At 30.2% G+C, this 16,361-nt stretch overlaps 2 protein-coding genes across 3 annotated transcripts in view; both read right to left on the reverse strand.

Annotated features, from left to right (window-relative positions):
- LOC142329262 (uncharacterized) overlaps positions 1 to 16,361 on the reverse strand; it is a 141,172-nt gene that overhangs the window by 44,273 nt on the left and 80,538 nt on the right. The gene's annotated exons all lie outside the window — the stretch shown is intronic.
- On the reverse strand, positions 6,966 to 8,434 carry LOC142329001 (uncharacterized). The gene has a single exon (XM_075373240.1). The coding sequence runs from the start codon at positions 8,413 to 8,415 to the stop codon at positions 7,357 to 7,359; it is 1,059 nt and encodes a 352-aa protein (XP_075229355.1). The 5' UTR covers positions 8,416 to 8,434; the 3' UTR covers positions 6,966 to 7,356.

The raw sequence follows: 16,361 nt of genomic DNA on the forward strand, positions 1-16,361 counted from the left end.
TCGGCAAACAAAAATTTTTTAATTACCACGAAATTGTTAATGAACTTCTTACCTCATACAATGCTATGGGATATAATATGTATTTGAAAATACAGTTCCTCCACTCACATGTGGATGTTTATCCGGACAACTTCAGAGACATAAGTGACAAACATGGTGCTCGTTTCCACAAAGACAGTCCAGTGATGGAAAGCCGCTATAAAGGGAAATGGAATACTTATATGCTAGCAAATTACAATTCGGAATGTGCCTGAGACTGTTTATAAAAGAAAAGCATCAGCGAAATCATTCTAACACAGGTATGGTGATGCAAAATTATAAATTTTACAGATTTTAACTATATTTTCCCATAATTTTTTTTTTTGAAGGGTAATTTATTTAAAACTAAGGGTGATAGAAAAATTGTATTTACAGATCTGTAACCTATGCAAAAAAGCAATTCAAGAAATGTAATTACACTTAGTGAAACATTAAAAAAATCTTTTTGTCTACCGCTGTTATTAATTTTATGAATGATAAACATTTTTTTTTAAATAGTTGGCTTTTTCCAGTTTTTATACTCTTTCTTTCATGATTTCTACTTCTAGAGCATTAGAGGTGTGATTACATCTCCAAGGTATTTAAATTTAGATATTCTTTTAATCATTTTATTAGGAAATATTTTAATAACACTAATTGAGTTTTTTGTGTTGTAAATATGTTCCATTTTTTCATGTGATATTAGTAATCCTATTTTACTTGCACATTTCTCTAATTCTACAAGTTTTGTTTTTCCTTCTTTTTTGTTGTTTGCGAAGATTACTACTAAATTATCTGTACACTAGTTTTAATTTCAAAAGAATCAGAAACTGTTCCTAGAAATTTTCTTTAGAAAAGGTTTCTGTTAACATTTCTTTAATAATATTTAGAGTTTTTGATCGACTTTAAATTCTTAGAAAACTTGTAAAAGAAATTTTCTATGAACAGAATCACAAGCTTTTTTTAAAGTCAACAAATATTGCTACTAAACTTTTATTTTTAAGTTTACAGTACTGTAGAATTGTTTCAAAACTGAACATTTGTTCAACACAACTTCTTCCTGGTCGAAAATCATTCTGATACTCTCCAATTAAGTTTCAAGGATCGGTTGAATTCTATTAAATAGAAGAACTACGCTTACGTAGACATTCTTCTTGATATTAAAATGTGCTGATCGTTAAAAAATTGCAGATGAAATTTTTTAATAGGCCATTTGTTACCAATATAATCACTCCAACTTGAAATTTGGAGAGTAAAGATACAAGTCGTGGTTTAATGTATGTTAATTACATAATTTACAGAATTGTTCTATTACTCTCTCAAAAATTATACAACTTGGAAAATGAATGAACAAAAATAGCAAAAAAACGGGTTTTCCTGCATTTTTATTTAAATAAATAAATTGATGTTAATAGGACACTTTTGGCTGTTTAAAAGAGTTCTTAATAAAATAACATAAAACAAAACAGGATTAAAGGTTGTATATTTTAATAACTCTTAGTTGCAAAATTGTATCCCCTCAAATTCAAGCCTTTTTTCATTATCCTACTACAAATTCTTAATTAAAAAGAGATTTCAACAATTCTTTCTTTTTATTATCAGTCTCTTGCCTGGTTGTACTTCATTCCTCTCTATATTGCTTCTGTCATTCAATCTCAACATTAGCATTTCTCTAACTCTCTTGAATTTTTAACCCACCGACTTACCTTTACGTAATCTCAACTTATTTTTGTAGATAGAAAGGTTTTTAAGGGATTTTACTTTTGCGCATAATGTAAAAGAAATCTGATGGATTGAATTAATCTTTCAAATAATCAAAGTTTTATTAGAAAAATATACGAAATCATGAAGTGTTTTAACATTTTTTTTTTATATATATGTATACTTTTTTAACCGCAATAGTTCAGTCTAAGAGAAAGGCTCCTATAATCTTCAATTCCAAATTTAAAAAATGACCAATCCATTTCAGGTATCTTCCCATTAATTAAAATAAAACGATTTTTTACAGAACCAATATTACTCTGGTGATGAATTTCATAAGTAAAAATTGAGAAAAGAAAACTTAATTTTCTGTAGCCTTGTTTAATTTTTACAAATAATACATGCTCACAGAATTCCATTAATGCATTCTAAATTGCTGAATTTTTATATAAATTTTTGTATATTTATTATTTTTGTTGTGCTTGCTTTACTATTTATATTTATATTTATTACTATTTTTATTTACGAATCGGTATGGAATTTAATTACTTCTTTATTGATTTAGTAATCTATGTTACTGCTCAAATAAATGTTTAACATGATTTTCATGAAATAAAACAACCATGTTGTTTTATATATACATATATACCATACCATAAACAACTATTCTTCACGCATTATACTGTTGCAGACGCTCATAATGTAAAATTTTAAAATCTTGAAAACGATCTGCATGATCTTATATGATGTGTTTAAATCAATTTTGGTTTGAAAAAAGACATATGGATCTATTTTTTTCCAAATCTTTATATACATAATGACATTTTCTATTTTTTATAATCAAAAACCAACTTGAACAACCGAAGTACAGAATTAAAAAGTAAATGAAATGACACTTACCTTGTTTTTTCTTTTCTTTATTCCAAATAGCACTTTCGTGAAATCCCGCATCATCAGTTGTATATAAATTACATATCAAACAACAATTTTTTTTTTTTTTTTTAGAATAAAATTAAAAGATTAACATATTAAAATTATTACTATCATATATAAAAAACATGAAGTCAATTAAATAAAATGATTACATACATTTAAACATGACGTCAATTAAGAATTAAAAATTAAAATTTTAAAATAAAATAATTAGAAAATTTATACCATATAACCTTCTTCTTTTTGTTCCTCTTTAACCCCCGGTAATTACCTTTCAGATAATACTTCAGAGGATGATATGTATGAGTAGTCTTGTACAGTTTCAGTCCGACCTGAGATGTGTGGTTAATTGAAACCCAACCGCCAAAGAACAGCGGTATCCACGATCTAGCATTCAAATCTGTGTAAAAATAACTGATTTACTAGGATTATACCAATGTAACCTGGCCAGCCAATGTTACATTACCGAGTGGATTTGAAATTATTTATACAAATTCTGATTATATCTATTATTATATAAAAATAGAGATGGCAGCACGTTTTTTGGATAAAAATAGATATAATCAGAAATATATAAATAATTAGTTTAACTAGTCATGCATCAAAAATCTTAACTAGAATTCTATACAGAAGAATTGAGAGGAGAGTGGAAGAAGTGTTAGGAGAAAACCAATTTGGTTTCAGGAAAAGTATAGGGACAAGGGAAGCAATTTTAGGCCTCAGATTAATAGTAGAAGGAAGATTAAAGAAAAACAAACCGACATACTTGGCGTTTATAGACCTAGAAAAGGCATTCGATAACGTAGACTGGAATAAAATGTTCAGCATTTTAAAAAAATTATGGTTCAAATACAGAGATAGAAGAACAAATGCTAACATGTACAGGAACCAAACAGCAACAGTAACAATTGAAGAACATAAGAAAGAAGCCGTAATAAGAAAGGGAGTCCGACAAGGATGTTCCCTATCTCCGTTACTTTTTAATCTTTACATGGAACTAGCAGTTAATGATGTTAAAGAACAATTTAGATTCAGAGTAACAGTACAAGGTGAAAAGATAAAGATGCTACGATTTGCTGATGATATAATAATTCTAGCCGAGTGTAAAAAGGATTTAGAAGAAACAATGAACGGAACGGCATAGATGAAGTCCTACGCAAGAACAATCGCATGAAAATAAACAAGAACAAAACAAAAGTAATGAAATGTTGTAGAAATAACAAAGATGGACCGCTGAATGTGAAAATAGGAGGAGAAAAGATTATGGAGGTAGAAGAATTTTGTTATTTGAGAAGTAGAATTACTAAAGATCGACGAAGCAGGAGCGATATAAAATGCCGAATAGCACAAGCTAAACGAGCCTTCAGTAAGAAATATAATTTGTTTACATCAAAAATTAATTTAAATGTCAGGAAAAGATTTTTGAAAGTATATGTTTGGAGTGTCGCTTTATATGGAAACTTGGACGATCGGAGTATCTGAGAAGAAAAGATTAGAAGCTTTTGAAGTGTGGTGCTATAGGAGAATGTTAAAAATCAGATGGGTGGATAAAGTGACAAATGAAGAGGTATTGCGGGAAATAGATGAAGAAAGAAGCATTTGGAAAAATATAGTTAAAAGAAGAGGCAGACTTATAGGCCACATACTAAGGCATCCTGGAATAGTCGCTTTAATATTGGAAGGACAGGTAGAAGGAAAAAATTGTGTAGGCAGGCCACGTTTGGAATATGTAAAACAAATTGTTACGGATGTAGGATGTAGAGGGTATACTGAAATGAAACGACTAGCACTAGATAGGGAATCTTGGAGAGCTGCATCAAACCAGTCAAATGACTGAAGACAAAAAAAAAATAAATAAATAATTTCAAATCCATCGGCTGGCCAGGTTACATGGTATTAATTTTTTAATTATTTTATTTTTAAAAATAATTTTAATTTTTAATTCTTAATTGACGTCATATTTAAATACATTTAATTTCTTTATTTAACTGAGTTTATGTTTTTTATATATGATAGTAATAATTTTAATATGTTAATCTTTTAATTTTATTCTAAAAAGAAAAAAACATTGTTATGTTTGATATGTAATTTATATACCACTGATGATGCAGGATCCCGCGAAATTGTTATTGGAATAAAGAAAAAAAAAAGTGTCATTTCATTTACTTTGTAATTCTGTACTTGGGTTGTTCAAGTTGGTTTTTGGTTATAAAAAAAATACAGTATATTGGTGCAGAGGAATATTGGTCTTATAAGTATTGACTTTAGAAAAATAATAATGACCTTTTTGTAATTGGTGACAATCTTTTTAATAAATCTACAGACTTTCTGAAGCTGAAGGAATATAAACTAGTTAACAAACACACAACTTCTTATGTAACCGGGTTAAAAAAAAAATATTTAAAGACATTTTTATTTGTAATAGTTTTATGAAAGTAAATATTACAATTAATTAAACAAAAGCTACGTATTACAATACAAAATATGATACTTTTTTTTTTTAATAATTCAACATGAAATAAAAACAGAGATGTCAAACTTATTTATTAACAAAACATTTCTGAACAAAAAAATAAACTGTACTCTTATCAATACATAATTATAATAAAGTTATTCATAATAAACAATTAAGAATTGCTTAACAAAGAGTAGGAAATTCCAGTCTAGCAACAGAATAAACTGAAATAAAAAAATAATTGTTTACTTAATAGTTAATATTGTTATCTTTTCTTCACATTAAATGATTTCACAGAGATTTTTGCAATATATTTATTTTAAAAAAATATATTATTATTAATTATTTGCAAAATTCTTATTGAATTTTGCAAATTCTTTTTGAATACAAAACATAACAACAAAGTTAAATAGAAAAAAATTATAAAAAATTAAATTTAAGTTTTTACTATTTCAATTGTTGAAATAAATTTTATTTTTTATTTTATTTCGGCGACTGAGACAGTAAATTTATTTGTATAATTTTAAATTTAATTATTTTTTACAGGTTTTTATATAAATAAAAAACCATTCTGAAGAAACAAAAATATGTGCGAAAATACTTGAATGCGGATAAAAGAGAAAAAGGAGCATGTGATAAATTTTCAATTAATTTTAATAAATGAATACATTCTGCTGTTAGCATGTAATTCATTAAAAATTTTAGTCTATTTAACTACCTTTTTATTACTATTATCATTACTATTATTATTATTATTATTATCCCACATTTTCACAGCTTTTACTTTTGCCGGTGACATTTCTTAAACTCGGAGTAATTTATACCAACGAGATTAGGCTTGCTATCGTTGACTAACTGCCTTCCTGGCAACATGGCGGGTGTCAATTATCACGCTCCTTTGCATTAGCGCGTGGGTCTTCCACTGGATCTTCAGTTTTTCAAGACTGTTGTGCAAAGTAAATGGTATTATTCTCTCCGCAGATATAATTATCGGGATTATATAAATTTCTTTTTGATTCCGCATTTCTTTAATTTCAAAAGCAAGATTGTTGTGTTTAGTGTTGATTTTGTTACTTGATGGGATGGCTACGTCTATTAGGTAAGTTACTTTTTCCATTTTATCATCTACTTCTATATCTGGCTTATTACAGTTGAAGGGTTTTGCTGTTACAATTCCCTGGTTCTAGAAAATTTTTGCGTTGTTGTTCTCCAGAAAGGAGGCTGCCTCATAAGTAATAGTAAGGCCCTTTTTGAAACTGTAACTTGTATCTATCGCAGAGTTCTATGTGTACAATTTTTGCCACGTTGTTGTCACGGTGTACTCCGTCGGAGCTAGAATCGGACAGCCAGTGATTATACGGTCTATTGTTTCATTGCGTTGCATACATAGCCTACATTTGTTGTCGATATTTTCTTTAATAATAAATCTCTTAAAATTTCTCGTTGCTACTTGATCCTGTATGCTACATATAAACCCCTCCGTCTCAGAATGTAACTTTACTTGCACAAGCCGATTATTTGAAGCTCCTTTGTCGACTCCTTCCTGCTCTAGACGGTGCCTGTATCTCCCATGCAGCTCTTTTCTTCCCCAATCTAGAATTTTATCTGCATTGCTCTCTTTCTTGGGTTATTATTATTATTATTATTAAACAATTATGAATTTTTTTATGGCGACACAATTTTAAAATTATTATTGAAATTTATTAATTCAGCATTTAATAAATAATGACATTCTTTCTGTTTAACTGCGACAGTAATTTATAGTAAAAAAAATAAAAACATTTAATATTTGTATATATATATATATATATATATATATATATATATATATGATATAATATTGTATAAATGATGCAAATTTTATTAATGTAAACAAGGTAATATTGCTGCTGCAGTATGGAGTGATCCATCATCGGCTGCCGTTCTGAAAGATGTGAAGGCTGCAACACGTCCAAACGTCAAAGTCATTCTGTAAGATCGCCACTATATCAAAAGTACATCTAAATAAAAGATCTCCAATGTTATATGGTAGTTTACAATTTTCCTGAAACCCGTCGACAGCAGTTTTATAAACTGGACTCTGTACTACTTTGTAGAATGCTGGAATATGGAACTGAAAAGAAAAAAATTGCTATAAATTTTTCTTGAATAAATCCACGGTCTTGAAAGACATTGTCATCATTATTGCTAACCAGATCGATTCGTTTTTCTTTTCATTATATATAAATAAATACAGCAATACCGACCGGTTAATTATTAAAATAAAATCCAGGTTGCATATCGGGTCTCATCGTGATTATATCTTGAACTAACGGAGGATCTTCATCGTCAAATTCATATACGTCTGCCACCATATCTTTAAATGCAAAAGGATATTCTCGAGCGTTTACTTCGTTAAAATCTTCAGAATCGACAAACGGTAAATCGTAATAATCTTGTAAAAACGAAACGTGTCTTGAAAGAATATGTATAGTGTATTGTTTTCGCCAGTCTTTCCAATTTTCGGTAAAAATTTGGACTCGTAAATCATGTATACCGAATAATAATTTAACCCTATGAACAAATTCCGGTCTGGCCCATAAAATGCTCATCGTCGGTAATTCGCCGGCATTCCAGTACCAACGATCCGGTTCGTAATTATTACGGTAGCTTTCGTACCAAAATTTTAATAATCTAGCGTTTTTATGAGCGATTAAAATTTGCGTACCAAAATAATTATTTTCATCCCACGCTAATGCCATTTCAAAACTACGATAACGATCTAAACTTCTAACGATATAAGAATCGTTATCTAAAAATATGCCGCCAAATTCTAATAAAATTTGTATTCTTAATATATCGCTCGAGTGAAATAAATAATGGCCGTCGTTGGTAAACTCTTGATCGAATATAGTTTCCGGTAATTCGATATACCTTACGATTAATATATCCTTTAATCCGGGTGTAAGAAGTATTTTTTCCCAATTCGGTCCGGTAAAATTATCATTATCTGTATGCAAATATATTTTATCTGGTTTTTGATTTTTAAAAGCGGCTAAAATTACAATGGCATCGATAAACGATATATTTTGCGTCCATTCGCTCATCCTAATAAAATGAATTACATTCGGTACTATTAATTGCACGGCTGCTAAACCGGTAACGTTATTAAATCCATCGAATTCATCCGTGTCATCCCATAACGATGGACTACATTTTATTTGTATATTATACTTATATTTCTGAATAATTAAATTGATATATAAGATTCCGATCGCTGCAGTTAACACTCGAAGATCAATCCGGATGGCAACTGCAAAAAATTTCATTCATCTCAGTCGATTTCATTTTGATGACAATATTCAAGTAATATATTCATTTCATGAACAACATTTAAACAAAGTATTAAACAATTATGTTATATAGTGATACATATTTTCGTTAGTTATGAAATAAAAATTATTATAAACTAAAAATTATAATTAAAAATAGTTAAATAATGAAAGAACAATTAATCATTTATTTTCGTAATAATTTTATATTTTCGATGGAAGTTGTCATTCCACCGTGTGTTAAAAACAAGAAATAAAAAATGGGATTAGAAAAAGGAAAATGTATTCAGAATATAAAAGATTATCTTGTAGATTTACTATTCAGCTTAAGGTCAAGGTTAAAAATAATTTTTAATATTGAACGTACAATACAAACCTATATGTATAAGATGTAAATATAGAAGGGACTAATCGTTATTATTCTTGTATTTCAAATTGTCCATCAGTTTAAGTGTTTACGTTGTTTAGATGACTTTTAAATGAATGCATCTATTAGTAGGACTTGTTTTAACCTAATAAGCATCACTCGGCTTTGAATTAAGCTTTTTGTACAGATTATGAAACATCTTTGAACCGGTTCCATAGGCAAAGCATCAAACAAAGTAAACTCTTGTCAGAGAGGTTATGAAATGAGAAAAAAAATTTTTTCCGAACGAACGTTAATTCAATCCGCAATCTCTCATATCGATTTCATATATTCTTTTTCTTTACCTCGAATGGAAGTAGCACCGTTCGTTTTAAATTTTGCTCAGGTATGTGCAGAAAGAGACTGTGTTCTTTCTACACGCTAAAGAGCCGTCAGTGATTTGATTCAAAATTCCTTAAATCTTCACTTTCCTTCCGCAGAAAAGCACGTGAAATTATCTAACTTAACTATAAGAAAAATCGTCTAACTACAGAAAAATTTCACCTGATGATAGTTTATCGATCTTTTTTATCGATGACATAAAGGCCGGTTTCTGTGCATTATTAAAAGCTAATTAAACTATTTTTTCTGTAGTTCTTCAACATAAATGTAAAAATACAGTAAATATGTTTCGTCACTTATGAACTGTTAATCGCTAAATTAACAGGTCATTAACCCAGGTCAACGCTAGGCTACACAAGAAGGAACCGGAAAAGAGCGGAAGACATAAGAGTCATAATGAGAGTACATGACATAATGGAAACTGTGAAAGCTCTGAAACGGCAATGGGCAGGAAACATCGCGAGATGATGTGATGGAAAGTGGACAAAGGCGGTCCTTGAGTGGAGAGGCAGGCCACCAGACCGATGGAACAGAGGCATTAGAAGGGTGGCTGGAACCAACTGGCAGAGGACGGCGGAGGACAGACAAGCATGGCGAGAACTGTTGAAGGCTTACCTGTCGAACTAGACTTGAAGAGGCTACATCTTGTAAAAGATTGAAACAGCTGTATAATAAATAAATCGCTAAATTAAAACGGTTCATTGTTGGAATTTAGTTTAAAGTGTAATAAAAAAATGAAATTATAATTTAAAATCGTAAAATAAGAGTGTTTGTTAAGAGCTAAAACCAAAAGGTTGTAGGTAAACTGAATGCAGATATAGGACGATGGAAAATTTCATAGCTTTTTTTCAAGAATAACCAGGATTATTATGTCAGATGTATCCACGAAACTGAATCGAAAAGTAGTTTCCCGTTGACCTTCTTAGCTAAATACTATGTAGCCGAGATAAATTTCCACAGGAAAATTATTTATATTATTAATAATTTAATAAATATTATTATTAAACGATTACTTAATAAGGGATATACAACTTTACAAACTACATCTTCGCAGTATTTACCAAAGAGACAGCCTGTACAATGAACATTATTACTCTTGGAGAAGATAATTCTACCTGGAGTGTCTTGTATCACGTAAGCGGTACACATACGTCCATGTACAAACACAGCCTTAATAAAGACTAATATTTTATTTATTTGTTGCTTTACAGGTAGTATAAAGCAAAAAATTAATGTATTTCTTTTTATCATGAAACGATACATTATAGCAACTGAACAAAGGAGCTGCGTAATATAATTTTTAAATTATAATATGAATTACTCTGATTAAAGCTGCACATATAAATTAATGGCAATCAGCGGGTGCACAAATGAGCATTGTCATCGCCTTACATAGAGCATAAAAAATAGATTTTATTTAAAAACAGGAAAATAAATACTCGTACTTGAAACCATTAAAATTATTTTAACGTTGCTTCTCGAGTGTACTTGAAAAGAATGAAGTACTTACTTTCCTAGAACACAGTCACGAGAAAACTGGGTTTTTTTAAACGTGGGTTGTTTCTCGATTAGAAAAAAACATTGTTTTTTAAACTAATTTTAATAATTACATCTAGCGCTAAACTATCTTTATTAACGATTGAAAGATTTTAATAAGGTACAATCGGTTCAATTTTGACAGCGACTGGATCTTTATCGTCAAAATTATAAACAGATTTTGCCATTTCTAAAAGTGATGTTTTATAATATCTAATATTGTTTTCATCGATTTCTTCTGGAGCTTGAAAAGGAAAATCTACATACTGTTCGTCAAGATATCCTATATGTCGATAAAATGTATGTATCGAATATTGCTTTCTCCAGTCTTTCCAATCTTTCGCAAAAACGTTAGCTCTCATATCTAAAACACCAAAAAGTGTTTGAACACGATGTACTAATTCAGGTCGTGACCAAAGTATAGCCGTTGTCGGATATTCTCCGGCATTGTAATACCATAATTCCGGTTTATAATTATTTCGATAACTTTCTAACCATAACTTTAAAAATCTGGCATCTTTATGAGCAATTAATGTCTGCGTTCCAAGAAAATATCCATCATTCCATTCGAGCGTCATTTCAAAACGACGAAAAGGATCAAGACTACGCACTAAATATGAGTCGTTATCTAGAAATATCCCACCGTATTGCATTAAAATTAATAATCGCAGTATGTCGCTGGCATGAAAATAATAATGTAAATCGACAGTGAATTGTTGACCAAAAATATTCACCGGTGTTTCCAATTTCTTTATTTCTAGAACATCTATTATCCCATCGGTTTCGATAAGTTTATCCCAATATTTTCCACTAAACTCATCTACATCGGTATGAATAAAAATTTTGTCCGGTTTTTGATTTTTAAAAGCCGCTATTATATTAAGAATATCTAAAAACATAAATTCTTCACTCCACCATCCAAGTCTTAAAAAGTGTACGTAATTAGGAACGATATATTTTCCACGTACACCAGTTATATTATCAAAATCTTCAAAATCATCGTACATATTTTTCCATATATCATTAAAACACTGATGAACATCTTTCGTACCAAATTTTATTTGATAAAATACATTAAACGTAAGTAGAAATATTATAACAGCGGCCCAACGCATCTCTGGATACCATTCCATCATGAAAACTGTAAACAACATTCATTTCTTTGTAACGCTGTTAATTATTTATTCTTATTTTAATAATTTCCTTTAAATATTAAATAACTACTATATAACAACAAAAATTTGCTTCACCAAAATAATGTAAATAATAATAATTTAATAAAACATGCAATAATATGTTAATAACATCTAATTCAATATACTCTTAATGGAATACCTTGTAGAATAGTAAAAAAAAAAATGTACTACACATAACAAATTTTATTGTTTGAGACTTCACCCCTTTTTAAATTAGAATGGTCAAAATTAGTTTTGTCTCACGAGTACAAATAGGTGAACATATGCGGTTTTTTATCCTGTTTTCAGATATGTATTCTGAATTTCTCCATCACCCACAGGTTGTTTTCTTATTTTAACCTTTTTTCGTCCATTTGTCCACTACAAGTAAATGCTCCTAGAGCATTGTAAATATGATGGAACCAAATCAGCTAACTTAAAGGGTAGCGTTGCTACTGTTGTGCAGGTTCAGACGTGTATAGACATGTACAAACGTGATCTAGAGTAGCATACATTCATCAGAACGCCAGTTATGAGATAATAGTGAACCAGTAAACATATTGTGTATTACATATTTACAACTTTATTTCTTTTAATTAGTCGTTAATTACAAAATGCCTAGATTTTGTTTTAAATCATCCTAACAATTTTTGTTATGTATGTGGTGAAGTGACGCTCAAGTCACAAAGGCGAAACCTTACTCCATCAGTAAAAAAGTGTTACGATCCTTATTTTGGGTGTAAAGTCGGGGACCAAACAACGGCCTGGGTCCTACATATCTTTTATCGTTTTCTAGGCTTCTCACTGCATGGAAAAATGGCACACACCACGTCCCATTTGCTATCCCTATGATCTGGAGGGAACCCAAAGATCACTCTTCTGACTGTTGTTTCCGCTTAACGAACATTAAAGGGATTACGTTAAAAACAAAACATACAGTGGTGTACCTTAACTTGACATCTGCAATTAGACCGCACTGTGAAGAATTGCCGTATCAAAGTCTCCAGAACATGTGACATTAGATGAAGAGAGTTCAGAGTCTGATGGAAGTAAGGAAGAAAAAGAAGCAGATTCTGGTGATAGAACTTTTGAACAAAGCAGTTCATCTGAGCCTCAAGTTTACTAACGCAAGAAAATCTTAAAGATCTCATACGAGATTTAAAGTTATCCAAAAAACAATCTGAAATGCTTGCTTCCCGGCTAAAAGGATTGAATCTTCTTCAAATGAATACAAAGATATGTAGTTATCGTAATCGTCATTCTGAATTTAAAGACTACTTTTCTGAAGAAAATGGGTTAGTGTTTTGTAATGACATTTCTTCTTTTACGGAGACACTTTGTAATGAACATAACCCAACAGAATGGCGTTTATTCATCGATTCCTCTAAACTTAGTTTAAAAGCTGTGCTTCTGCATAATGGTAATAAATTTCCATCAGTATCAGTGACTAATTCTGCTAGTATGAAAGAAACATATGAAAACTTTAAATTTATATTGTAATAGCTTCAATATGCAGTGTATGAATGGAATATTTGTGATCATTTGAAGGTAACTGCACTTATTCTTGGTCTTCAGCTAGGTTACACAAAGTACTGTTGTTTTTTTGTGTGAATAGGATAGTAGGGACGGTAAAAACCATTTCATTACAAAAGAATGGCCTCAAACCTGAACAGTCACTCAACCTGAACAGATAAATGTGAAACATGACCCACTGTATAAGCCTAAAAATGTGTATCTACTCCGTTACATATCAAACTAGGATAAATGAAGAATTTCGTCAAGGCCATGGACAGACAATGCTCCTGGTTTCATGCACTTAAAACAGAAGTTTCCTAAAATTAGTGATGCAAAAATTAAAGAAGTTGTATTTGTGGGTCCACAAATACGATCATTAATGCACGATGATAAGTTTGAGGAACTATTGAATCCACTGGAGAAAGCAGCTTGGCAAGCATTGAAAAATGTTACTCAAGAATTTTCTAGGAAATCGAAAGGCGGAAAATTAATTATATCGTTGATATTGTCAACGATTTTATAACATCTTATAAAAATTTGGATTGTAATACGGCCTTAAAAGTATACTTCCTACACTCGCATCTAGATGTCTTCCCAGAAAATCTTGGCGCAGTGAGCGATGAGCACGGGTAACACTTTCATCAGGAGATTTCAGCTATGGAAAAGAGGTATCAAGGCAAGTGGAATCCTAATATGCTGGCCGATTATTATTGGGCTATCAAAAGAGATGCTTCAGAGGCGAAATATAGCAGAAAATAGTCATTTCTTACTTTCTAGGCGAGTTAGATGTTTGAATATTGTATAGTTAAGAATGCAAAAAGTATTAAACTGTTTGAAATTATAAATTCCTGTCTCTCGGAAATCTTGTAAATCTTGATAAGGGAAAACCGATATCATATTTGAATTCAGGAGAAAACATACTATCAGAATCACATATTTTTCTTCTTGAGACAAAAAAAGATTCTTTTTTGTTTGCAAGTGTTACCAGGGATCGGTACTATACTCACTAAATGCCAATTATAATGAATTTTTCCATTTAACCGATTAATAAAGTTAAAGTATGAACATTTTTTCAATAAGTAGAATATATTGCAATCCTGAAGGATTCATTACAAATTTATGACTACAAAAATAATTAAAAACTAAAAAAAAAGAAGAATAATGCTGTTAACTTACTGTTTTACAAACTCTCTCTCTCTCTCTCTAAAGTTAATTATTAATAATTATGTCAAATTCTTTCACGGGTATGAATGGTATATCAAAACTAAAAAGATTGTACGCTACAAGACATGACGTAAAATTTACTCTTAAAACTTTCACAGCCATTCTTTTGAATACAAACATTCTTTGCCAGGTTTACAAAGGAACATTACAAGTAATATGGTTACAAAACACCTTCTTCAGCAAAATAGACATATTCTTGAACATTAATATGTCAAGCTCATCAAAATGTATATGCTTGGCTCTAAAATGAGAGGGGGTTACTCTGTTTTTCACAGAGAACTGGTTGTATAATGGACATACTTACTCTCAGAGAAAACGGCTCTGTTTAGTGCTCCTTTAATTCATTCATTCATTATATGATTTTGAAGGGGACAACTCTTCTTAACTATCCAACGTTCATCATTAATTCAATCGGCAAAATAAAAGATAAAAGTAATTAAAATCTACAGTTTCAATTTCATTGCTGTCTATGAACTGGCGGTTCATTAGCATTATCTTGCACATCAGTTCAATCTCAACTGGAGTGACTAATCCAACCTTTGATGATTAAATTTTCTAAAATCATTTCTTAATGAGTGATCAGGACCCAAAATAGAATAGTTGTAAAATTAAAATTTTCTACAACAATGGGTTCAGGAGATCCTGAGGTAACTGAGATAAAAAATAAACAGTAAAAGTATGTTATTTTTATCTATATACACACACACAACACACACACACACACATATATATATATATATAATATATTGTGTGTGTGTATATGTATATGAAAGAAAAGCACTGCAATCCGCGTATAACAATGAAATTATTTCAGATAGAATTATAAAATTTCCAGGTGTAAAATTCTTTATGGGTCAGTTACTCAACCGTTTGTTTATATTAAAACTGAAACCCTCTTGATGAAGACAATAAAAAAAAAAACCATTAATAGTACGTTCAGACCCATTGGGTGTTATCCTACTTAAAAGTCTCATTAAAATGGAAAAGCCTGTAACCGATTAATTATTATTACTATTATGGTTCAAGATCAAATCGGTCTAAAAATTCAAAATATTTCTAGCAGTGATTTCCAAAAATCTGGTTTCAAAAAAGTGGATTCCACTTTATTTTGGCTGCTAAGTGTGTTAGATATTAATGCAGTTTTTTTTTTTTGGAAAATGGTTTGGTCAAAGAGGCATAGTAAGGTAAAACGGCCCGTAAGATCAGACTTGTCACCTTTAGATTACTTCCGGTAGGACTATATGAAAAATACTAATTACCGCATAAAACCTAAAGATACTTCCGATTTAAAAAATAAAATTCAGGAAGAAGCCAAAACATTACTAAGGAATTACTGAGTAATTCGATGTCAAACTTTTATTAGCGGCTAGTATGGTGTCAAACAATAGAGAGGAAGCCGGCTTGGATATTTAATTAATGAAGTCGCGTAAGAAATTTTAAATAAAATATTTTTTTCTATAATTATTTACATGTCTATTAAAAAAATCAGTCCAAAATATATTGTCGTACAAATTATTTATCGCATTACAAAGTAATTTAAAAAACAAATAAATATGAAATTTGTCCTTGAGATTTTTTATCGAGACCGTCTTTTATTCTTAATGAGATCTTTAAAATAAGTAGTCGTACAACGAGTGTGATAATTTAGAGTTTTTTAGCTGCCCTCCTTATGCCTTACTGTTAAAAAATTGAGTAACTCGCCCAAAAAACATCTTAAAGTCTTATATCTTATAATTAAATATCGC

The sequence above is a fragment of the Lycorma delicatula genome, chromosome 8 (genome assembly GCF_047948215.1).
Source record: "Lycorma delicatula isolate Av1 chromosome 8, ASM4794821v1, whole genome shotgun sequence".
NCBI classification, from domain to species: Eukaryota; Metazoa; Arthropoda; class Insecta; order Hemiptera; family Fulgoridae; genus Lycorma; species Lycorma delicatula.

What these genes read in the sequence shown, in the direction of transcription:
- LOC142329001 (XM_075373240.1), bottom strand. Translation starts at nt 8,415, where the DNA reads ATGAAATTTTTTGCAGTTGCCATCCGGATTGATCTTCGAGTGTTAACT.